Source organism: Pimephales promelas, chromosome 1 (genome assembly GCF_988280905.1).
Source record: "Pimephales promelas chromosome 1, fPimPro1.hap1.1, whole genome shotgun sequence".
In the NCBI taxonomy this organism is placed as follows: domain Eukaryota; kingdom Metazoa; phylum Chordata; class Actinopteri; order Cypriniformes; family Leuciscidae; genus Pimephales; species Pimephales promelas.
Window position 1 is genome coordinate 29,809,459 of NC_142769.1, and position 26,268 is coordinate 29,835,726.

The 26,268-nt window shown below is 37.5% G+C and overlaps 3 protein-coding genes across 3 annotated transcripts; 1 reads left to right on the top strand and 2 right to left on the bottom strand.

Moving 5' to 3' along the window:
• Positions 1-880: 880 nt before the first annotated feature.
• Positions 881-5,598, bottom strand: tnni2b.1 (troponin I type 2b (skeletal, fast), tandem duplicate 1). Its single transcript, XM_039688575.2, has 7 exons — positions 5,489-5,598; positions 3,239-3,325; positions 2,942-2,978; positions 2,715-2,843; positions 1,718-1,807; positions 1,453-1,629; positions 881-1,276 (listed from the first exon to the last, which is right to left on the bottom strand). The coding sequence occupies exons 2-7, from the start codon at positions 3,244-3,246 to the stop codon at positions 1,190-1,192; spliced, it is 528 nt and encodes a 175-aa protein (XP_039544509.2). The 5' UTR covers positions 3,247-3,325; positions 5,489-5,598; the 3' UTR covers positions 881-1,189.
• Positions 5,599-9,098: 3,500 nt separating this feature from the next.
• tnni2b.2 (troponin I type 2b (skeletal, fast), tandem duplicate 2) lies at positions 9,099-10,334 on the bottom strand. Its single transcript, XM_039688609.2, has 6 exons — positions 10,256-10,334; positions 10,113-10,149; positions 9,901-10,029; positions 9,724-9,813; positions 9,460-9,636; positions 9,099-9,374 (listed from the first exon to the last, which is right to left on the bottom strand). Exons 1-6 carry the CDS (start codon positions 10,261-10,263, stop codon positions 9,285-9,287), a joined length of 531 nt encoding a protein of 176 aa, XP_039544543.1. The 5' UTR covers positions 10,264-10,334; the 3' UTR covers positions 9,099-9,284.
• Positions 10,335-18,568: 8,234 nt separating this feature from the next.
• Positions 18,569-25,754, top strand: slc8b1 (solute carrier family 8 member B1). The gene is made up of 15 exons (XM_039688599.2): positions 18,569-18,988; positions 19,219-19,371; positions 19,528-19,580; positions 20,322-20,379; positions 20,904-21,009; positions 21,570-21,737; positions 21,896-22,009; positions 22,396-22,455; positions 23,135-23,268; positions 23,684-23,825; positions 24,078-24,199; positions 24,507-24,660; positions 24,947-25,027; positions 25,141-25,205; positions 25,360-25,754. Exons 1-15 carry the CDS (start codon positions 18,836-18,838, stop codon positions 25,546-25,548), a joined length of 1,752 nt encoding a protein of 583 aa, XP_039544533.2. The 5' UTR covers positions 18,569-18,835; the 3' UTR covers positions 25,549-25,754.
• Positions 25,755-26,268: the final 514 nt, after the last annotated feature.

The window sequence follows — 26,268 nt, forward strand, 5'->3', positions numbered from 1 at the left end:
TGGGTATAATGAGATTACATTATTCTACTCACCCCTTAACCATTGGACATTAAAATTACATTTACAAGTGTAATCTTCAACAATGTACTTTCAACAGAATATTATTAATAATAATTATAATTCATTACATTTATATAGCACTTTTTCTGGGTACTGAAAGCGCTTTACATGGAAGGAGGAATCTCATTAACCACCACCAAACTGTGCATCAGAATGGGGAAAATAATGCCTTGTTGATGTCAGAGGTCAGACTAGTTAAAATTCAAACTGATAGAAAGTAAACCTCATAACAACCAAGGTCAGCAGAAGAGCATCTCTGAACACACAACACTTCGAACATTGAAGCTGTTGCAGCAGCAGAAGATCATACTGGGTACCACTTCTAAAAGACAAGAACAGGAAACTGAGGCTACAATTCGCATGGGCTCACCAAAATTGGGCAATAAAAAATGCACTAACAGGGCAAAAACTGAGCATAAATTTGCTGTAAACAACATGAAAACATGGATCCACCCCGCTTTGTATCAACTGATGGTGGTAATGAAATGGTGTGGTGATGAAATTTTATTGGCACACTTTGAGCCCCATGCCATTAGTACCCATGGGGTATAGTTTAAATGCCACAGCTACCTAAGTATTGTTGCTGACCATAACCATCCCTTTATGACCACAGTGCACATCTTCTGATGGCGACTTCCTGCAGGATAACACACCATGTCACAAAGTTCAAATCATCTCAAAGTGGATTTTTGAACATGACAATGAGTTCACTAAATGGCATTCACATTCACCAGTTCTCAATCCAATAGAGCATCTTTTGAAATTGCAAAAGGGCAAAGTCAGATTATTTATTTATTTATTATCAATTTAAAGCCTCAGCTACAACACCAACAATCACATACATCAAAACCATGCTTCATATATTACTCTTACTAGCTATAACATCACTTCACACGATAGAGAACATTACCGCTTTTTATCTTTCATAACACTGAAGACCTCAAGAATAAAGACAACCTAACCCAGGGGTGCCTTATTTTTCAAGTGAACCTGAAGACCTAGATTGGTTACTTCAGGTGTGTTTGATTAGAGTTGGAGATAAACTAGGACAGTTGATCGACACGAGCAGGGTTGGGTACCCCTGACCTAACCGAACAGATCATTGAATAGAAATTTTAGAAAAACAAATTTAGGCCTCAGTCTCAAACATCTTCTTCCTGCCATCCATACCAGTCTTATCCTCAATGTTCTTACGCCAGTCTCCCACCGCCTCTTCCTGTAGCAGCAGAAAAAGCACAACGTTTCAGTACAAGCCTTCTCATTTAAATCACTTTTTTCATCATTATTAGCATATAGATTTTTCTTCTTCTTTGTCATTCATTGACAAAGTGTAAATTATGCCCACATTTTATTGCACACGTTTCTGTTAAAAGGCTAGTAGTGTGTTCTCACCTCCTCCTTGACCTCTTTCTTGACCTGTTTGAGGTTGGCTCTCAGGTCCATGGACACTTTGTGTTTGGAGCCCAGCAGGGCCTGAAGCATGGCATCAGCAGACATTCGCACTCTCTTCAGAGCAGGTTTCTTGAATTTACCGTTCAGGTCCTGAACCTTCATCTTCAGATCCTCAATCTCAAGTGATCAGGAAAAAAGTTTAAGTTTTAGAAGTTACATAAGTTAAATACATTTCTATAAGTAGAACAGAACAATCAAGAAGTACCTCCTTGTTTGACTTGGCCACTTTGGTCTCCATATCGTATCTTTGTTCATCAATGGCATCTATCTGCTGGTGCAACTTCCTACACAGTTCCTTTACACACAGACACATGCCAATTTTTGCCACAAATTTTCACACATAGCTTATTCATATTTGCACATCAATATCTGTAAATGAATAAGATGGTGTGCTTTTCAGGTCAATTCACATGCACTTGCATTAGCATAAACCCAATGGGCAGAACCGATTTCACCAAGTACACAATTAACTTATCAGGATCAACAAAGATATTGAACATTCCAATCAACCAATCAAATTTTACAACCAGGGTTGGGTGTTTTACATGAGTGTTATTTATCAATCAATTTACTCTGATTTTAGGGAACATTTCTGGGTGGGGTTAAGATTAAGTGTAGGGATTAAATGCTTAAGATAACATTTTCGGACATGAACGTTGTTCCAGAATCAACAATACATGATGTCCCAGGAAAGGGTCTAACTCAATAGACGCTTTGTCAGTTTTTGCCAAATCAGTGTGTTACTCCTGTTGGCGTCTGTCGCCGTTGGTCGGTGCAACATCCGCCTTTTTAGGGTACCCTTAAACGTCGGTTAGTTGACGATTCCGGGCCGTCATACAACTGACGCTTTACCTTTAACATCAGTTAGGTGACGGGGTAGGTTTAGGGGTAGGTTTAGGTCTAGGGTAGTGTTAGGATCCGATAACGTCATCTAACCGACGTTTAAGGGTACCCTAAAAAGGCGGATATTGACGTATGGTCAAAAGACGTCCCAAGACGTCAGTTATATTGGGATGAGATTGTGTTAGCTTGTTCAATTGGCGCTTGTTGGATTGTGTAAAGTCTGAGAAGTAGCGTACTGTAATCTGGTCATTGTTAACGTTGGTCGACACCTGTTGGTGCAGTGTGAATTGGCATTTAGACTGTATAAAACTGTTCTTAAGTTCTGTTCTTTCGCTGTCTCTGTCTCTCTCTCTCTGTACCTGTAGATCCTGCATGCTTCCAGGCAGTGAAGGAGTAGGACAGTTCTCTTCCATGTATCGCTGTTTTTCTTGCTCCTTCTCAGCTGCCTCATCCTCCAAAAGCCCATGAGCGATCTGAAGCAACAAGCTCTGGAGAAGAAAGACGAGAAGAGGCATAGACTGTAATTAAAAGAGATTCACTGACAGTTCAAAAAGCCCAGATCTCATGAAGAAAGAGATGGCCTTACCTTCAGATGGTTCTTACGGCTGGATGTCATCTTTTTCCTATCAGAAACAAATGTTTACAATTTCAGAGAGCACAGAACAGTACATCATTCAGCGACTGCGATGCAATGATTATAACCAAGTGATGTAAAAGCATTGTGCTTTTGATGATACAGTAATATAATATTATTTAGGCATGTATACAAGTCTGTATAGTAAATACAAAAAAGAGCTGATTGGAGCTTGGCACTAAATGTATTTTATGAGTTCAGTGATCGAGGACGATGAGTTAGATCATGATGTCGTAACTCAATACATACTCGGACATCTTGCCGGTCTCTTTGTGGCGCTGCCTTTGAAAGTGAAGATGCCTGTTGGTTGCAGGAGGTGGTGTTGCAGCCTTCAATCTAATGGAAACAATTTATATTCAGTCACTGGCCCTGCAGCAGGTCTAAATTTGGCTTGGGATAATGTGAGAGACGGATGATGTACATGGGTGTGTGTCAAAACCCAAAGAAGTGTTTGATGTTTAAGGGTTTGAATTTGAGAAGCAGTTGTCTTGTGCTCTTATTGTTTTAGTGTTCCTTTGTTGGAAGTAGGGGGTCTGCACCCAATTCAGAAGACGAGACAGCTGACAGACAAATTGCTGCCTCTTGAAGAATCTCCACAGCTTCAACCCCTAACAGCTGAAACCCTGCACAACTGTAAAAATACTCAGCTAGTCTGAAGAACTATTTTAGTTCTATACCTTTCCTGCCAAAAAAAGATATTGGATTGGACATGGACTGAATTGGGACCGTTTTCTAAAATGAGTAGCTCCATACTAATTTCATCATGTGTTTGAAGGTAATATGTCAACTGTGGTGATACAATCTTAAAATGAAGGTTCCAAAAGGGGTTTAAGAAGAACCAAGAACCATTTTTAGTTCTGCAAAACCTTTTAGTTATTAAAAGAATTTTTGGTAACACTTTCCCACGCGTATAATGAATTAAAGCCATATTTATAAGTAAGTATTACTATTAAATAAATATATTTATAAAGTCTCATTAAGACCTAGCAGTTTTATAGTTTAGTTTAGGTGTCTTACATTTATATTATTTGTCCACTGTAAAAAAAATATCGTTGGTTTAATTTAAAAAATGAAGTAACCTGGTTGCCTTAAAATTTTAAGTTGATTGAACTGGAAAAATTGAGTTAATACAATGAAGGAGATTGATTTAATCACCAGAAACTCAAAATAATAAGTTATCTCAAGTAAATAAATTATTTAAGTTGATTTGACAAAAGAAAAAATGTTGTGATAACAAATCTTGAAAATATTTTTTTTACAATGTAATTACATAAGTCATGCATTTGCTTTTTCAATGTGCATGCTCATAATATACACTTCTGTATATAAATGATTTATAAATGATCAAATATAAAATAGTTCCAGATACACTTGTTTTGCTGTTCCAATTACATGTAGTTATCAATTATTTATTTTATGTCTTTTATTAGAGGTCATGAATGGTCATTTTGATAATTTAACATCTATTTCTCCTCAGCCATATGCATTGCTTTAAGCAATTTGATATATCACCCCCCCCCCCCCCTTATTTTACAAATCCAAATAAACTTAAATGTTTAATTAGCACATCTTCATGATTTCTTAACATTTGCTTTAATAAAATTGCTTCCTATGTTTTCACTTTACTTAAAGTCATCAATGATGTGTTTAAAACTGTATTATCACTCACAATAAGTATAAGAACACAACACAGCTATTAATAATAATATTAACTTATTTGACAGAAATAAATTACTAAAAGTCATTGTAACTATAATATAATAACATTATAGCAATGCAGGTTACATCTTCATTTATATACATTCATGGAACCATATAACTGGCTAATTAATATTTATAAATCAGTGTATAATGGATTATGAGCATGCACATTGAAAAACCAAATACATGACACAAGTAATTATAAAAAATAATATAAATGTAACTATAACTGTTCTTGTAATGCAGAATAGGTCTTAATGTTATGATACTCAATTAAGTGTGAATGGAGCTTTAATTCATTGTAATTCATGGCTTCATAGAAAGTCTTGGTCTATGACCAACACTTTCATGGTCTCACAAAAGTGCAATGAACAGTGAACAGTGTTTTTTGTGTAATGGAAAGGTTCCATGAATGTTATGGTAATAAAGACCTTTATTTTTTAAAAGTGCATGCTTTAAATGTATAAATAATGCTGATAAACTAAGACAGGAAATATACAACTTTCTGCATGTGCTTAATGATATAAATCAGAGCTTATAAACTGAACATTTTTGAGCATTTGAAAAAACAAGGCATTTAAAATTTAAAACTGACAAAAACTGATAAAGAACACATCAAATTCATAAACTCTACATGAAACAAAAACAGCACAATATGATTTTAGGCATATTTTTGAGCTTATTGATCTGATTTCTTGGCTGTGTGTCAGCTCAGCACGAGTGAGATGTTTTGAAGGTCTTTGGCATGCTCAAATATTAGAGCGCAAACCATAGAAATTGACAGAATAATAGACTCACCTTACAGTGTGCAGCAGAACCTTCAAATGAAATTAGAGGAAAAGAGTGTCAGCTAGTTGAGTTTATATAGGCTTTCCATACAGCTTCTCCATTCTCTTTAAGGAAACAAATCTTTCCTTAAGCCAATGGGACTCTGTCCTCCCTTCCCCCCCAATAAACACCCCCCCCCCACACACACACACACACACACACACACACACAATTGTTTTCTATAATTATATCATGTGGATGTTCTATTGAGTTCTATTGTTTTTACATTGAGCTAATGATGCTTTCTACCCTCTTACATAATTTACCTTCTTATTATTTTTAATCAAAAATCATTTTGTATGTAATGGTCTCCACAAGGTGATTTCCGTTTTATCTGTCCTTTGGGGACATTTCTGGTCCCAACAATGTATGTATGATTATAACCTGCTCTAGTACAAACACACAGCTTTACATGTCCCACCCTGCAACAAGCAGAAATAAAACACTTTCACTTAGGCCTTTATTGTGTGTAAATGAGAGAAATTAAGAATGAGATTGATTCCTTGCTATCAATTTTGTCACTGAAATCTTTGGATTTCTCACCTGTTGTGCTAGCAACAGAGTTCAACAGGTGGCAACTCTAATTGTATTGCACAGGAATATCGCTCAGCACATTCTGCATATAAACCTCACAAGTGTTCTGTAATTGTCATTATACCTAAACTTTTATTCAACACTTGGCATGTTGGTATGTTGGAAACGATTTTATTGTTTAAGTGGCCTAATAGTGGCCATTACTATTAATAGATTTATGTAAGTTTCTGCAAAGTTTCACGGTTCAAGTAAAAATTTGTAAAATAGTCAGAAGCCAGCTTTATTATCAGGTCAACATCACAGAACAAACAGATTAAAACAGAAAGAAGAAAAAAAAATCGATTTGATTTAAAAAATCGAGTTGGTAGGTCAAATCATTCATATTTTTTAAAAATCGAATTTTTAGATTTTTTTCTCCCCCTCTTCAGTAGGCTATATTATTTTTTTTAAAAAATCTAGCATTTTGCGATTAAAGTCGAAATGTTTCGAGATTAAAGTTGAAAAATTTCAAGATTAAAGTCGAAACGTTTCGAGAAAAAGTCGAAACATTTCGAGAATAATGTCAAAACATTAATGGATTAAATAGTCTTCCATAGAAGTGCATTCATAACAGTGCGCCACAGCAGTGGAGACGTGTTCTCTGGAGTGACGAATCATGCTTCTCTGTCTGGCGATCTCATGGACGAGTCTGAGTTTGGCGATTGCCAGGAGAATGGTACTTGCCTGACTGCATTGTGACAAGTGTAAAGTTTTGTGGAGGGGGGATTATGGTGTGGGGTTGTTTTTCAGGGGTTGAGTTTGGCCCCTTAGGTCCAGTGAAAGGAACTCCTAATCCTTCAGCATACCAAGACATTTTGGACAATGTCATGCTCCCAACTTTGTGGGAACAGTTTATGGTTCCTTTCGGTTGGTGTCACTTTGGTGACTTTGGGTGTTCCTGTTTATCCAGGAACCCTGCATCTTTCCTTCTTGTTATAACTCATTATTTGCCATTGTAAAGTATTGTACAAAACATCCTTGAAAAGTACCTCTTATCGCACAACGTTGCCTTGAGGCTTGCTGGACAAACAGATCGTCAGATCACAAATTCATTCACAGTGATATCGTCGGAGTAAACATATGATAGACCTAAGTGATATATTAATGTTGTTTAACTATAATCCATTTTGATTAAGTATTGATATACAATTGAGATAATTTAATCTGTCTGTAAAACGTGATATATGCAATTAATTATAATCCTTGTGGTTAATTGTCGAGGTACACATGAATGCAGATGCAACATACCCCTTCTCAGGAGATTTAATAAAATGTACAGTTGATCTGGTCCAAACCTGTATGAATATTAATTATCAATTATTGAATACAATTGTATACAAATTCCCCAAAAACGTCTGGAGATACTCTACACTGGTTCTTGATCTCTGCCCGTCGTGTCCTGGTTTTCCCGTTCCTGCCTCACCCTCTGGATTTGTGTGTTTATTTGGATTGCCTGCCAGTGTATGACCTTTGCCCTGATTCTAATTTTAATTTACTTTAATAAACTGCATTTGGATCCTTAACCTTCATGTCTTGGAGCGGTTCATAACACTCTGAGTTTAAACATTATTATTATCATGAGATTGACTCCAGACTGGTCTGACTTGCTTTTCTAACTGGTCAGACTTACTTTCCCAAAAAATCCCATTGACTTGCATTATCTAAGCAAAGAAGGCCATAATACTTAATTCTGTCCACCATAGAGGGGTGACATGACAAGTCTTTTCTACTCTCTTTTCTACTGTTTACATCAGTTTAAATTGCATCAGTTTAGTTTACATCTATCCGGCTGCACCATATGCAAGTACTTTATTATTATGAACTTTTCTGTGTGAATTTTTGACTTTGTACTTGTGTTTTTTTTAATCAGTTATTCTCTAAAAATCTTCCTTAAAGGTGCAGTGTGATTTAAAGCGGCATCTAGCGGTTTTGTTGTGAGTTGCAATTCAACCCTCCCTTTCGAAGAAGTGGTGGCTAAAACATGACAAACATATCGTTGTCTGAGACAGCAGAGAATAGCCAGAGTAAGCCAGGAGTTTGTAACATTGTCACTGTTTCTGTACCACAGTCCATTATACCACATCATGGATAAAGTTTAAGCCATAGTCAGGTAAGTATCATGGGTCTTAATATATAATATGATAATAGTAATCAGCTGATCGTCCTATAATAGAGCGAGGGAGAAGAACCACATGAAACTACATATTTTTTTCTAATAGGGTAGTAAAAATTTCACTGGCTAAATATGAGCTGTTACTGGTTAGGCTACTCAACATTTTTGACTTTAACAATTTAAGTTAAGATGCACATTTTTAATAAGGTTGGTTTTACATTGATTTATCACATGGGAACGTGTTTCCATGCTTTTTCTTTTCTTGCATAGCCTATTGTATATACATGGTTTATTATTCATGTTGCCTATGTATTATACAGTTTTTTTGTGTATTCTATTCATTGATATTAATCTTTTTTATATTACTAGCTTTTCCCCCGTAAGTGCATGGAAGTGTACTGTATGTATTAAAATTGGTGTAAAATATGTAATAAACAATTCTTATTTTTTATTTGGTTCAGTTATAATAGAAGTTAATGGTAACCATAGTGACAACATGAAAAAAAAAACAGTTCCTGGAGGCACCCTGAACAGTTCCACACAGTTCCTAATATAAGAGTTCCTCAGGAAACCTGTGTGGTCAGAACACTATTTATTTGGTTTTGAGTGGTTGGTGAAACCATTTGTTTTTGTGAGCAGATCTCAAAGCCTAGGCTGCCTATAAGACGCTTTTTTTTTTTTTTTGACGGCTTGCTTATGGGGTGGGCAGCAAGTGGATTGTTAGGAAAGATTAGATGAATGTGATTGTGATGAATGTGAGTCAATGGGATGATGATTGGGCCTTTTTTGGGCTTTTTAAACTGGTGATGCAACCTTTAAGAGGAATGAATAGATAAGAAGAATGAAGGGAATGTAATGTGAGGGATGATTAAATCAGATGACGGAATTAATTTTCTCATTTTTATTTGTTAGGGTGAGTTCATGTATCATTCATTTAGTACATGGCATTCTGAATACTATGATTAACTTAATTACTGCTTCTTGGATGTTTATATCGCAAAAGCACTTATTTGAGAGCAAAATTGCAACAACGTCAACAAAGTCCATCAGAAGTCAACTCCAAAAGGAATAGCTGCCTGTTTAAGCCTCGGATTCAAACATCTTCTTCCTGCCACCCATACCAGCCTTATCCTCGATGTTCTTACGCCAGTCTCCCACTGCCTCCTTATCCTAAAGTAATTCACATAAGAATGTCAAGATTAAAAAATGATATTTGACATGTATTAGTTTCTTGACTGTCATAGTGTGTTCTCACCTCCTCCTTGACCTCTTTCTTGACCTGTTTGAGGTTGGCTCTCAGGTCCATGGACACTTTGTGTTTGGAGCCCAGCAGGGCCTGAAGCATGGCATCAGCAGACATTCGCACTTTCTTCAGAGCAGGTTTCTTGAATTTACCGATCAGGTCCTGAACCTTTATCTTCAGATCCTCAATCTACAAAAACGCACAGTGTCACTTGATAATAGTCAAACAATCAAAACGGATAGAGGAATGAAAGAAAATAATCAGTGGATTAAAAACCTCTTTGTCACTTTTGGCCACTTTTAAAGACATGTCATATCTCTCCTCGTCCACCACATCAATCTGCTGATGAAGCTGTTTGCACAGATCCTGACCACATTGGGGAAACAACAGATTTAACAACAGAGTAAAAAACTGTCATAATAATAAACAAAGTTAAAAGATGTGCAAATATACCTGTAATTCCTGTGTAGAGCTCGGCAGAGACAGACGAGGACATTTCTCCTCCATATAGTGAATTCTGTCCTCCTCTATCTGCTTTTTCTCAGCCTCCAGCAAGTCCTTGGCTATAGCCAGGATCAAACTCTAGAACAAACAGTGAACAAATGATACATGCAACCAAACACACAACTGTTTAGTAAATATAAACTGAACAGACCCAAATTTACCTTGAGATTATGCCGACGGCTTGAGGTCATCTTTTTTCTGTTAGGATTTTAGGGGAGAAAAGAAAAATATTTAAACACTTTAGGTTTAGAACTGTATGTATTTAGTGATTTATTTCCAGTCGAAGATGTGTTTGCAGACTTACTCAGACATGATGGCAGTCTTGTTTTGGTCTTCTGTTAGGAAATATGGAGAACAGGGTGCAATTGTAAGAGTGATTTTCAAAGCATTGTTTAATGTTCAACACATTGAGCAAATGACAACCCCATTCAATTCCCTTTCAGTCGCTCACATTCGACATAACATCAACGTTACAACATATTTGGGATCGCCTTGAGAGACCAATCTACTTCGAGAGTATTTAAAACGAGCCAATGCATATTGGCATGCAATAATAGCATCAGCTGCTCTCCTTGCAGCGCGAGCATATAACGAGCAGTAGGTGCGTTGCATAGCCTATAAGGTGTGTTTGACCTCATGCCGCTCTGCGTAGACCGATCGGCGGCTGAGTTGAAACAGTGCATGCCGGTTAGAAATTCCGACTTAATGCAGCGTCGAAGCCACATGACTGTGGCGTATGCCATCAAAGTACTGCAAGAGAGTAGCTGGAGAACTCAGCCAGCGCAGCTTCTCAAGAGCAAGGGGATAATCCGTCAGCTGGAAGTTGAAGCCTCGCAGGAGCCGCCATTGCAGCAGAACTTCACCTGCTGTTAGCATTCCATTGACTCCCATTCATTTTGGCGTCACTTTGACAGTGAATAACTTTACATCTGAGGCGTCCAAAGACTTAATTTGTCCATTGTTTATTTCGAAAGAAACACGACAATGTATAAAATGCTCCATTACTTTGTATCTTACGTTCCGTCCCCGTAGAAGCCGTTTTTGTAAAAATAGGCTAAAGATTGTGTCATAACAGGACTTTCTGTCGCACAATAGGGACATTACCGTTTAGACAGGAGGAGAAGCTCGCAGGCAATCTTTTACTGTCTATGAGACAATTGGGGGGACATGGAGGCACAAAGTCAAGGTAGAAGCCCATAAATAAAGCGTCCATAAAAGCAACGGGACAACATATTTCAACAACGTTTTTGAGGAATTAGGTGTGTCATGATTCTGCCATCATCTCCTTGATTTTTTCTAGTCTTGTGGCATGCCACATAAAACATGGGTCAGTCATGATCCTGCAGGATCATGACAGACCCATGTTTTATGTGTAAGCACATGGCCATTTGTTTGGGCTGTGTGCTTGCGTTGTCTTGTCAGCTAGCCCCGGCCCCTTGTTGGACCATAGTTTTCACCTGTTCCTGATCAGTTTGCTCCCTGTTTAATCCCCTCATGTCTTCTGTCCTGTGTCGGAACATTGTCAAACATTGTGAGTATTTGGTCTGAAACCTGTTTTATGAGAATTGTGAATTTGTTTCCTGTCAAATCAGAGTCTTAGTTTGTCTTAGTTGTACTCTCCACCAGTCCTGTTTTGCCCCCTCGTGGGTTTTGTTTTCTGTTTTTGTCATTAATAAATCCCTATTTTGAGTTACTTGCTGTCTGCAATTGGGTTTATCCTTCAACCTCATGACAAGGTGATTCAGATTTGTCTTGGTACAGCTACTAGAAGATTTTCAACTGTCAGTTTGAGCCTGTGCGTTCGCTTAGAAATCAGACAGGCTTCAGTCTTCTCCGTTAAAATCAATGAGGTCGCTGTGTCCATTTCTTTTACTGTCTGCTCAAGAGCAGCTGCACAAACTCTGACGTCACAGCCTGTTCCACGATTCACCGGATTCACCGCATGACAACGATCACGTGCTTTTGTTTATTCTTACACCTTTAGTACCACTAAAGCTCACAAATCAGTTTTTTACAACAGTAAATAGTCTTTTCATATAGTCACGATGTTATATTGCGTCATGTTTATCAAAATAAAACTGATTAAACCACTTGATGCAGGCTTATTTTGAACTTTATTCTTGTTCAAACAGATGCTGGATGAAGCAGTAAAGTATTGAATGAAAATGTGTCTGAACGGGAGACATCCCGTTGCCACGGTTGCTGACCATTGCTGTACGGCTGAACACGTCTCGGCTCCTCAGCATAAAACGATATGCGACCCATACGTTTGCTGCTCGTTATATGTTTGTGCTGCAAGCAGAGCAGCTGATGGGATTATCGCATGCCAATATGCATTGGCTCGTTTTAATACTGTCGAAGTAGATTGGTCTCTCAAGGCGATCCCAATTACTGTATTTCGTCACGTCGACGTTACGTCTCCTATTCCCTCCTTCAGGGAACAAGGGTTACAATAGTAACCCAGACGTTTTACATCCCACCCTTTGGTGAGGGTCAAAACACTCTAGTCTAGACAGTATATGTTACTTAGATTTATGCCTACATGAAAGGCTGGTTTAAAGTCAAATATACATTTCATCTCAAAGCATTAAATTGTGCAGCACTAAAATAAACGAAAGCTCAGTTAACAGTCTTGCTCTCTAATCTCTTCTCTGCTGCGTTCATCACATACACCCCTTCTTAAGTTACAGCCACTGAGTAATTGCTATCAACAGTCATCACTTTTAACAGCTATAAACAAGTCACACCCCTGCACACTCAATTACACTCTCATTCATAACACAGAGAACATCCCACTGATCACATTAAAGAAGATTGAGTGGCTGTTTTGTCTGTTTTATTCAATCATGTATAAATTATTTACAACAAAAACCGACAAAAAAAGCTTATGAACTGACCATAATAGGCCTACAACAGCTGTTTGTGGGTATATGTAGCCTGTATGTTTACCTCGATCCTGAACTTGCCCATAGTAATGTTAAGAAGTGTTTTATGTTTTAGCATAATTTGCGTAAAAATGTGAAATAAAATAAATCTGGGTTGACAGGACTATTCAATCTATCACCCAGTACTAGCATTTAGTTGCATGCAACATAAATGTGAGTGTAGCAGAAAGCTGATCTCTTGTGTGTAAAATGATCCAAAGTTTTCATCAGTCCATCATACACAGGCAGCCTCGTTCTCCCTTTCTTTCTCTCGCTCATGCTCTCTCTTAATTTCAGTAACAGTATTCAATATCCAGTATTTAATGTCATATAATGTCTCTTTCTCACTATTCCTATAACCAATATGTCCAGATTTCCTGATGATCTATAACTGGACTGTAGCTGCTGTGATGAGCAAAGTAATGGATTAACTGAGACCTCAGATTTCAGGGTTATTGAAATGTTAGCACATAGTGTTCCCTCAGCTCTGCCATGTTACACGTATTATGTTATCTTTATTATATCTAGATATTTTTCTAGATTTCAGAACTCCTCCATTTAAGTAAGATTTGATGGTTTGAAACATTTAAACAAATGAAATACCCTGCACTCATTAATGACCCATTAACATATCCGTGAGAAAGGCACCTAACCCCAGGTTCCACCAAGAGGATTATGCCTCACTTTGGATACAAATGTCTGATAAAAAACAAAACGTTCTGCTTGAAACAAAAACATGCAAGAGGATGCTTGAGCTGATCAATGAAAATAAATATTCTGAAAAATACTGGCTGAATACAAGAAAGGAAGAAAAACTTATTTTACAAATGACTGGACATAATCATTAGCTTTGAATCCCATCCTACACTTACCAATAAAGGTTTACTTCAGTGGTTCCATATGGTATTTTTTAGAACTGTTTACTGAATCTCAATAGAATCACTGCAAATCCCTTTTAGAACTTTTACTCAATTCTCACAAAACACATTTATAAAGTCCTAAAATATGGATATATACACATACATGCAAATATATATAGATAGCAAAATGTCTTGTTTTGTAAAAAATTATAAAGTCATCATAAATCGCATCCAAAAACTGTTCAGCATGTGTAACAGGTCAGAAACATCTCACCTTTAAGAAAGTCTGGGTAACGGGACAGATGAGGAAATGCGGGTGGCCTCTGTGCTGAAAGAGGGTTTTGATAACATTCTGTGATGGCTCAGCAAAACCCTTTAACTCTTTATAGAATTACAGTTCAGTGCAGACCAATGAAACTTCATGCTGCTGAAAGCCAATAATACCCCTCCCAGCCTCACACATACTGCTGGTCAGAATTATTTGCCCCTTGGTATATAGGATCAAATATGGCTGTAAAAAATAAATTTGCATTGCTTACCGTTTTGATATATATATATATATATATTTTAAATGCAAAACTCTAACCTTTTATTGAACTAAAATAATTGAAAGTGGGGAAAAATTACATTATGAAATAAATGTGTTTCTCCAAAACACATTGGGAACAATTATTTGCATCCTCTTATTAATTAAGTTTTAAATACAAATTTTGCAACTGCCTTTTGCCAAGATAACAGTTCTGAGTCTTCTTCTATAATGCCTGATGACTTCTGAGAACATCTGATGAGAGATCAGAGACATTCCTCCATACAGAATCTCTCCAGATCCTTCAGATTCCTACATCCATGTTAGCGCTTCTTCTCTTCAGTTCATTTATCAGGTCGGGACTGGGACGGCCATTGCAGATGCTTGGGTTTGTGCTCATTGACACATTTTTGTTTTGATGTTTGTTTTTGGATCACTGTCCTGTTGGAAGATCCAAAGATTTCTAGCACAGGCTGTCTGGTTTTGATTTTTTTCTCTTTTTATATTAGATTGAATCAATGATGCAATGTATCTAAACAAGATGTCCAGGACCTCTGGCAGAAAATTAGAAAATTGTGATAACAAATCATGAAAATATTTTTTACAGTGTATTTATAGATTTTGTATATAGACCCACTCTGTCTAAACTGCAAGTACACTGAACAAAAAAAAGTTGTAGGATTCACTCTGACATTGCTAGTGAATTTCACAAACAATTACAAAGAAACATTCTGAAGTACACTGAAATAATATTTTCTTGTGAAACAAATTATAATAATATTTTTTACAACTAATAATTTTTTTTTTACAGTGTTCTGTTGTCATGCAGGTCCACATGCTACTATTCTGCTCCCTCCATCTATAAGCAATTTATTTTAGACACCACTGCAGTACAGCAATTGCATAAAATTGACGACATATGCCAAAAATATACTAGTCATCCTCAGGAGAAACTGTATCTGTCCAGCCTGACTGACCTTTCATTTAGTAGACAGTTTCCGTTGGATAGAAACTTTGTGTCCCTACGGACTTCTAATTCCAAGGCAGGGAGGAAGAGACTGGCTGTCATCAACATACGCCTGTGTACATATATACGTTTATGAGTGTGGTGTGTTTGATGCTAGCTGTGTCTCTAAGAATTATCACAATTTTAGACCCCAGTTGGTGCTGCCCAGTCCAACCCAACAGCAGAAACAGTTCTGACATAGTTATGGCATTACACAGATACAGACACAAGATGATGATGCCGACACAAAGTTCTAATAAGGTAGCAAATAATCCAAGGTAAGCAAATGAGAAGTGTAAACACAGCAACTTAAATAGCAGACAAACAAGGGTAAATATAATTACACATAGCCTAGTTGAACTAGAAGAACTAATCATACCAGTATTCATGAGAACAAAAGGGAAGCGGGGAAAATCAAAGAAACACAAACTAGAGAATACAAATTAAAAGTCCATGAAAACACTAACTGAACATAATGACATGACGTCAAACCAAATGTACCCATTCACACTTCCACATTAACTCTTTTTTAACCCCATATGACGTCTTGGGATGAGACCGGGTTGCTATAGTGCACAGAGTAACAGTGTGTAGTGTCTTGCTTTGTTTAGTGAATGAAAACCAAGTTTGTTAGCCTATGGATTTGCACAGCAAGTTATAATTGCATAAATTATGTTGAGATTAATGTTTTAAAGGTAAAAAAAAAAAGTAAAAAAAAAAAAATGAAAATATATTTTTTTTATGAAGTTTATTCAAATTCATTTCCTTCTCTGTGAACTAAGCAGTAGTATGTTCCTGCACAACCAGAGGCTGAAGCTTTAGGTCCCTAGTTCTATCTATTGGCGCTTTTCCACTGCTGGTACAGCTCGGTATGGCTCAGTGCGGGTCGACTCGGCACAGTTTGACTCGCTTCGCTTTTCCACTGCGTGATATGCCTCGGCTCAACACGGCTCGGTTCACTTACTCGGTTCTCTTTCTTTCTTTTTTTCTTCAAGCAAGTAATTTTAAAACAGGTGCAACAGCAGTGGCTGACTGACTGTTACTATTTAAATCTAGCGGGTTTGATGTCTCGCAAATATAATGACGCTGGTAGCGACGATTCTGTCCGACCAATCAGTGATCTGCACTGTGTTCACGTCACATTTTAGTATCGTAACGGTGCGTTTGGAACCTCAACAGAGGTGGTACCAATTAAAGCGAGCCATACAGTACCGCACCATGCAGTGGAAAAGCGCTACAAGTAATCCGTGTCTCAAACTGAGCGTGACAACAGTCTGACAGTTGAAAATCTTCTTGTAGCTGTGCCAAGCCAAATCTGAATCACCTAATTCCTCAAAAACGTTGTTGAAATATGTTGTCTCGTTGCTTTTATGGACACTTTATTTATGGGCTTCTACCTTGACTTTGTGCCTCCATGTCCCCCCAATTGTCTCATAGACAGTAAAAGATTGCCTGCGAGCTTCTCCTCCTGTCTAAACGGTAATGTCCCTATTGTGCGACAGAAAGTCCTGTGGTTATGACGCAATCCTTAGCCTATTACAAAAACGGCTTCTACGGGGCCATAACATAAGATACAAAGTAATGGAGCATTTAATACATTGTTGTGTTTCTTTAGAAATAAATAATGGACAAATTAATTATTTGGACGCCTCAGATGTAAAGTTATTCGCTGTCAAAGTGACGCCAAAATGAATGGGAGTCAATGGGATGCTAACAGCAGGTGAAGTTCTACTACAATGGCGGCTCACGTGAGGCTTCAACTTCCGGCTGATGGATTATCCCCTTGCTCAGACCCAGCCCAAATCAACCCAAATCGGCACATGACTCCTCACTCTCAATAGAGCATTACAGTCCCGCCCACAGCCGGTGCCGGAAGTAAAAATTCAATATAATTTCTCCACTGACATTTGAGACATAAGCCATAAAAACGTAACCATACATGGTAGACTTCTGCAATTATGCTCATAGAAACGCCAAAAGTTCATGGGGCACTAACCTTGTTTTAAGATAAATGCCTTTTATTCACGATGTATTGGATAAGTACTTCATTACCCACAATCCTGAACAATCCCACAATCCCACAGTGTTGCATCTGATTGGTGGAAGTCGTGTCACGTGTCTGAAACCCCGCGAGACTGAAGATCGTGTAATGACGTAGGGCTAAGTTCATTGGTCGCATGTCTGAGACGCCCCCGCGGCATTGGATGTGCAGTTGCTGCAGCACAGCCTATGAGCGAGCCAGATGCTAATGTTTTAGCATGTGGAGCTGCAAATGCGTTTGCTTCAGTAAACCGAGAAAAATTAGTTTCCCTGCACATTCACTATAGAAAATTCACTGGAGGAAAAAGTTCACATGGCCGTCGTCAGATTTGGAAGTCACTAAAAAGGCTCTTTTACGGTGGCTTCAATCAATTTTAGTGAGGCGGGGTGGTTTAGGGGAGGAGTAGTTCCTTTGCTCGGAAATGAAAATATGAATACAGGCTTGTACCCTCAACTTTTTTTGGGGGGATTTTCTCTTCGTTTTTTCACTCGAAATGATATGTTGTAGCCTATGCTTAGCTGTAGCTCAGCTGGTTATCCTCAGACATGCTCTAATACTCTTTAGATATGGATTTTATAAAATGTCAATGGGAGAACTGAATAGGAAATTTACTTCCGGCATCAACGCTCTCTCGGGCTGTGGGCGGGACTGTTGCTGCGTTCAGTCCTCCTGGGAAGTTCGTAGGTAGGCTACAAGGTGGGAAGTCCTGTTTACAACGTGAGGTGCGTTCAAGTCAGTTTCGTCGGAGCAAAATGGCGGTGTACCTTCTTTTAATGAATTACACGAAAATACTTAACTCTGCTAATAAAAAAATGAAGAACAAGGAATGCGCATCATCAGGTGTGTTTTCTTTTTATGTTTTTATTAGCTTATGAAGCCATATGTAAACTGTATCATTAGGTATAATTTTTATATTATAATGATATCATATTTTGTGCAGAGAGCTTGCTTTATAAATGAAAAAGCCTTACAATGTCAATGAGTAAACATTGAAATTCAATTTAAATTTACCGTCAACAGACGTTGAATGAACGTTTCTCACTGTACACGCCCCCAACTACAGATCGGGGCTTAAAGAAAATCCCGAGCTCCCCACTGGTATTTACGACATTGTGGTGGCGTTCAAGTGCGTTCAACTCGTAATTACGATCTAACGAGATGACTTGAACGCAGCATGTGATGCTCGCCGGCTGCGGTTTGAAAGTGCAAAAATAGTGATATGTCTCTTTAACCATAGGACAGAGGGAGGGCGGTGCGCATAAGGAAGCTCGTCGTCGTCAGTTACGTTACTGGAAAACATCCTGGACTTTCTCTTGTGACAGTAGCACAAATGTGTAATCCTGCGTTGGGTAAACTAAACGACAGATTGTGTTTCACAGCGTCTACATAGGCTACATGGAGTAGCTAGCCACACGAAAGAAAAAACAAACAAAAAACCGAGTCGGAACCACGAAAACAGCTGTCGTTAAAATTCAACTATTAGTGTTGAACATTGAAAAGCAATGTTGAAGGAGTCTCTGCGTACAAATGCGTGCTCTGCTTCTCTTAGTGTTGTTTTGCACCCTTGCTCTGCAATGGGATCGTGTCAGCTGCCAGAAATCTGTTTACCGCTTTGCTCTTGGGAATGTCTGGAGTTCAGACAGACCTTCAGGAGTTACACTGAACCGCAATGGAGACGAGGTGAGCTGGACAAAAATCTCTTCAATATACGATCATAGACCATTACAGCTAAATCAAACCACTAAGAGTTAACGTTACACCCCTTTAATTAAGTATTCGGATGTGCAGTAACTTAAGTGCAATCAATGGTATCACTCTCCATTTATCATAATTAAACTCTGCATTATGTATGTGTCCTTTCTAACTATTGGCAATTTGCTATGAATCCTGCATTTTTGTCTTTGTTGCAGTGTGATGTTGTGATGAACCTGTCTGCCAGTCAAAGATGTGAGTTTGTGAAGAATACCCCGGACTGTGCTTCTGATGAAGGGTTCATCAAATACCCTTGGGTCACCTTTTGTCTGTTCCCATCTAATCTGCTGCCCCTAGTCATCACTCTATATGTAAGTACATTTAGCTCAGTTACCAAACTTAGTTTCTTTTGAAACTGTTCACACAACAGAGAATGTTGTGTAAGTTAATCATTATCTATCAATCGATTGTAATTTGATGTTATATATTGGTCAACTTTCCCTCATTCTCTCTTTTCTTCCTGTCAGGTAATCTGGCTGTTTGTTTTGTTCCTCGTTCTCGGGCTGATTGCATCAGACTTGTGAGTTTTGTATTTGAGAAAATACTGGGGATCACTGCTGCCCCTGCCCTTAAGGGACTTACTTTCTTCTGTGAAAGATATTTTGAAGAATGTTGCCATTAACTTTCAGTGTGTGGACAAAATAAACTCTGAGGCTTATGTTCCACTTCCACATATTCCCAACATTCTTCTCTGCTTGGTACAGTCATAATCATTGAATTGCAATAATTGAGCCTGACTGAATTAAGCATAAGTTAAGTGCTGGTTGTGTGTGCGCGTGGCATGGGTGTAATCTTTACTTATAGAGTGAATATGATTTGGCATGTTTATTACATTGCATTCTATTTGTGTTGTGCCTTCAATTTGATAATTAGGGCTGTCAGAATTGATACAAATTAGCAATAGATTAAAACTTATAAATAATAATTGTAACACTTTGGAAACATTTCTATTTATGTGATCACATGGCACTAACAATCAAGTCTTTGGCCATGACCTGGGTTTTACTTCCCTATTTATTCATGTGACAGAGGTAACGTTTTTCATTTATCTTTAGAATTTTGATTTGAATCTTTATTTTGTAAAAATTCTGCTTTTTGAGGGTCATAAAGTCAGTTAATTCATAATTTGGTTGCAAAATTCATTTACAATGATTACAATCTATAAAGAACAGAATATTTTATTCAAATGTGTATAGCTTATAATGTGTATTTTGATTTATATATATATATATATATATATATATATATTTTTTTTTTTCAGTTTCTGCCCAAATCTTTCAGCCATTTCCTCCTCACTGAGACTGACTCATAATGTGGCCGTATCCTTTAAATGTTTGAAACATGGCAAACATTAATGCTCAGATCAGCTGTTCCTTGTAATTTGTCCTCATTTTGTAGAGGTTGAGGAGGTTAATTACTCCTGTGAACTTCTGCTTTGTCCTTATCAACCACAGCAGTTATAAACTCCTGAGTCCTGGAATGAAGAGAATATCACAACACGCTAAGCAACTAGTATATAAAAACAATGAGTCTGTTTGTAGGTCATATGCCCCTCAGTGTTAGCCAAGGCCGTGTCATTCTTGGTAGTGTTTGTTTAGAGTCTAATACTGTTTATTCTTGACGTCTGTGCATGATTGAGAAGAGTATGTTGTGCTGTTTGAGTGATTAAAGTGTGTGCATGACTGAAAGGGGTGTGTATTGGTCAAGTAGTGTGTGACGGAGTGGAATCCCAAGTGATCTGTTTGTGTTTTGGTTACTGGAAATGGTCCAAAATGATGCTGTGATTTTCTGTGTTGGCATATTTTCTTTTTATTTTATCATTTTCCATGACTGAATGGGACAGGGAGTAACATTCCTGGCACTTGGAAATGGTGCTCCAGATGTGTTCAGTGCCATGGCTGCTTTTTCTCACCCTCAGACTGCTGGTCTTGCTGTTGGAGCTTTGTTTGGTGAGAGATCAGCACTTTTTAACCTGCACCTTTAAACATGCAAAAATCCTTACAGACACATTTCACTCTATTAGTTAGGACACTGCATAGAATTCCATTGATTTTGTATCGTGTTCAATATTTTATCACCTTATCCTACCCCTAAACACAACCCTCACAGAAACATGTAAAAAACTAGATTTAAATAAAAACATGATTTGGCTAGTTTATAACCCTTTTTAACTAGTGAGGACTAGTAAAATATCGTCACTAGTCAGTTGTCATAGTATTTCACTATATAAGTGAGGACATTTGGCCCTCACATAGTTGCTGCTCCAGTAATTACAAACTTGACATTTAATTGTGTGAACAGGTCCATTAACCATAAAAAACACGAAGTTCTCTGTAGTATTGTTATAACTATGGTGCTTTTCAGTATATAGTATTCAGTATGTGTTCATGTATTTAATGTTGATTCATTTACATGTTCAATACAATGAATATACACCATTTGTTGTACTTGATGAATTGGGATTCCCCCCCTACTTTATTATGACATACTGTATTTTTTCTTCTTCTAGGGGCAGGAATCTTTGTTACAACAGTGGTAGCTGGGAGCATTGCTCTGATTAAACCTTTCACTGTGGCATCCCGTCCATTCCTTCGCGATGTCATTTTCTACATGGCGGCTGTATTTTGGACCTTCAGCATCCTATACAAAGGCCACATTTCCATGGGAGAAGCCGTGGGTCTGATCACCATTATTCATTTACCCAAAATTGACACATTTATGTAGTAGAATATATGGTTACCAGTTCAAATGTTAATATTTCAAATTTTTGGAAGAAATATATGACTATGTGTCTAACATTTGTCTCTTTTGCCACTTTTTTCCTCTTATCTGCAGGTTATCTGGGGTTGTATATTGCATATGTTTTGACTGTGATTGTGAGTGCATATGTTTACAATCGTCAGAAGCATCAACTAAATGAATCGGCACAGAGCTCAGGCAGAGAACACGGTGAGGAGACATTCCAGTTTTTGGCAGCACTGAGCGCTATTATTCCAAAAACACATCACACACATTTTACCCTCTTAAAGTCTCATTACAATTTCTCAATTGGGAGCATCGATTATTTGTTATTATCTGGTTTTAAGTTAAATAAATGTTAAAATGTGTTGTAATGTCATGTAACTATTGTTTTTTGGTTTTCAAAATATGAGCAACTAAGCTGTCTGATGTTGAATAATAATTTTATTTTGCACTATTTACACATTCATACAAAGCTCTGTCAGAACTTTTATCTAAATAAAGTGTTATTGTAGTTTATGAAATAAAATACATGATGTTTGACTAATAACAGTGTTAGTGAGCAGAGATTAATGATTGCTGTTTTTGACTTGTAGAAGAGATTCTCCCGTCTGATTCATTTAGAGAAACTCAGAGTGGCAACATACAAGCAGACGGTGGGTCACTTCCTCTCAACTTAAAACTATGTTGGCTAACTTAATAGCTGGAGTTTCCATGGGTTACGTAGGTGTGTGGTTGTTTTAAACTCCACAAACTTTCATAAATATGTTTTGCAAGTGTGTGTTCCCATCTGCTTAGTTAAAGGGATAGTTCACCCCAAAATGAAAATTCTTTTAGTAAATACTCGCTCTCATGTTATTCCAACCTCGCAAGACTTTCGTATATCTTCGGAACACAGATTAAGATATTTTTGATTAATTCTGAGAGCTGTCTCACTCCTCCATAGGCTTCTGAGGGATTGAAACTTGCCGGCCCAGAAAAGTTTCAATCCCTTTCAAGTGTCAATCCCTTAAGCCTATGGAGGAGTGAGACAGCTCTCAGAATTAATCAAAAGTATCTTAATTTGTGTTCCAAGATGAGTAAAAGTATTACGGGGTTGGAACAACATGAGAGTGAGTAATTACTGACAGAATTTTTATTTTGGTGTGAACCACCCCTTTAACAGTGAAAGATATGTTTGCATCTTTGAGGAAGTTCTGTATGGTGTGAAAGTGTTGCTTTCCGCCCAGACATTACATGTTATGGCTTGACTGGCTTTGAAATGCCACTCTTCATCGTGTTTCTTTCATAATTCAGAATGTGCATGTGTGTGTGATTCTTACATGTATGTTTCAGATGGAGAAGAGTATGAGCCTTTGCTGCCTTACAATCAATCTACTGCTCAGATCTTCCTGAATGCTATTAACCCAGTGGACAGCCGGACCTGGAGGGGACGGCACTGGAGTTCCAGAGTCCTCAAAGTGATCAAGGTGAAAATGTGAATGTTTCATGATCACTTCCTGGTTTTAAATGAGTGAATGTTCCTCTAGTAACCTCTTTTTTTAAATTGTCCAATTGGTGCATGGTGGGAACTTTATATACATGCAAATGTTATTTTAAAGTCACAATGAAATCATAGAATATTCTCTGAATATTTTCATAGAATATTGCAATAAGTCCCCTTCCTCTTGCAATGACATCTCTTTGATGAGGCGTAAGATGGGACAATCTGTCTCATATGGGATAACAGCAATAGCAAACCAGAACCATCTAATTAATTCCTGATGGCCAAAATGCACAAGTCCCGCACTACATTTTATTCTTGTTCAAGAAGCCGTTTTACTTTCCTTTTCATGCCAACTTTAAGGTGAAGTTCCTTTTTTCCTGTCTTTCGGACTGTGTTAGGTGCCTGTAGAAGTGCTGTTATTGTTGACCGTTCCTGTGGTGGACACAGATAAGGAGGATCACAACTGGAAACGGCCTCTTAACTGTCTGCAAATAATCACTGGGCCTCTGGTGTGTGTGCTCATATTCCAGTCTGGAAAGTGTGAGTCGGCTTGTTTTTTTGTTTTGTTTTTAACCATAAGAAAAAAACTGTGTAACAGCAGTCTTTTATGTTATGTGCGCATATAAGGTACTGTTATGTCACCCCTATATGCAGTCATTAGAACGGCCAGAGGAACTGAAATTCCTCTTGTATGCAAAAAGATAAATGCTGTTAATGCAGATATTGTGTAATCACTTCACGTTCTGTAACGTGCATATGATTAAAAGAGACATTCATTCTTTTTCATTCAAGATGGCTTATACCTCATTGAAGGAGAATTTCCTGTCTGGTTGCTTACAGTCTGCATTGGAGTCTTCCTCTCAGCCGTCGTCTTCTTCACTACCACAAATGATCATCCTCCTAGTTATCACTTTGTATGAATCTTTAGTTCTGTCTGCTTTTTATTATGGTTGAAATATGCTGCCAATATAAAGCTTCATAGCTCACATGCATATTTGCAGTAATGTACTCTACTGTTCAAAGGTTTTAAACTTAACAAATAGTATTCATTTATTTGATCAAAAATACAATAAAAATAATTTACATGAACTGTTTTAATATATTGAAATATTTCAAATGTAATTGAATAATGATGATCATTTAATAATAATAATTCTTAAATGTAATTTAAAATGATATTTCCTGTAAAGGCAAAGCTGAATTTTCTATGTGTATGTGTAGCTCTATTCATTGCTAGGTTTTGTGGTCAGTGCTCTGTGGATCAGCTCTGTGGCGGCTGAGATTGTCAGTGTGCTGCATCTGCTGGGGATTGTTCTCAGACTCAGCAACACTGTACTGGGACTCACCTTGTTAGCCTGGGGCAACAGCATCGGAGGTACATACCCATTCACAACATAAATTCACACGTGGCACATTGTCTTCCTATTATTTTTTGCTCATAGCCAGTTGTAGGACCCGAAGTGAAAGTAAAAAAGATTTTGCAACTACAAGATAGTATTGTTTAAATATTTTGTTGGCACTGTTAAGTACTAATGGTAATTTATGTGTTAGTTTTTTTTTTACAGATAACTTTTAATACTTTAAAGGATCACCAGTAGGACATTATACAGTGTAATGTAATTACATCTGTTAGACCAGATAATATGTTTGTGTTTTCACAGATTGCTTTGCAGACATTACTATAGCCCGTAAGGGATACCCACGGATGGCTATCTCAGCCTGTTTTGGTGGCATTATCTTTAGTATCCTTTTGCAAAAAGTTTTCCTTTTTGTGTATGTGGTTAAACTATATCAATAGTTGACCGAATTGTAAATATCCAGAGTGTGTTTTGTATGCCTTTAACATTGCATAAAGATATGCTGTTTGGTGTAGGTCTGGGCTGCCTGCTGCAAATGTTTCAGAATAATAACGTTGTGATGGTATGCCTCACACTCTATACACAATGCATGTCTGGATGCTATCTGCTGTACAATCTTCTGGCGTTTACTTGAGAATGTGTTGCAAGCTTTTAATCAGCTGAATATTAGTTTAACTGAGTAATGGAGTTTGATCTGTGTTCTGTTGTATGTTTAGCTGGAACCAGAGGGGGTGCTGTGCTGGGTTCTCTCAGGAGCGCTGGGTCTGTCTCTGGTGCTCTCCTTCATACTGGTTCCTCTTCAGTGTTTCCACCTGAACAGAGCCTATGGCATTTTTCTATTGATCTTCTACATTGTCTTCCTCATCGTCGCCCTCCTCACCGAATTTAGAATTATCCAATTTTGACATCGGGAGAAACATTAACCGGATGGATGCAAATATCTTAAGAGTTTCATAGAAATATATTTAAGAATATATTTTTTTTGTAAATGCACATGTGTTTGAAGATCATGAGCCACTAATTACTGTACAGTTAAATTGTTTTCAATCAACTATAATGTTGAATCATGAGATTAAAATGTATTTTATTAAACAGATCATTTGCAAATTTATGTGATGTAGGGTTGTCTCTTTTTCTTAAGCAAATACTTACAAAAATTAAAGGGATAGTTCACCCAAAAATGAAAATTCTGTCAGTAATTGCTCACCCTCTTGTTGTTCCAACCCCGTGAGATATTTGTTCATCTTCGGATTATTTTTAATGATTTCTTTAATAACTTTTCTGGGCCGGCAAGTTTCAATCCCTTAGAAGCCTATGGAGTGATCCAGCTCTCAGATTTAGTCAAAAATATCTTAATTTGTGTTCCGAAGATGAACGAAAGTCTCACAGGATTGGAATGACATGAGAGTGAGTAATTACTGACAGAATTTTCATTTTTCGTTGAACCATCATGATTCCAAAACCATAGTAAATATAGTTAAACCAAACCACTGTAACCACAAATTCACAATTTTTACACAAATATAGAGTACAACTAATTTTTATTTTCTATAGCTTAAAATATGTATGTATGTATATTGGCCTGTTTGTTTGAAGTAAAACTGGTTATACAATCCACCAAAAAA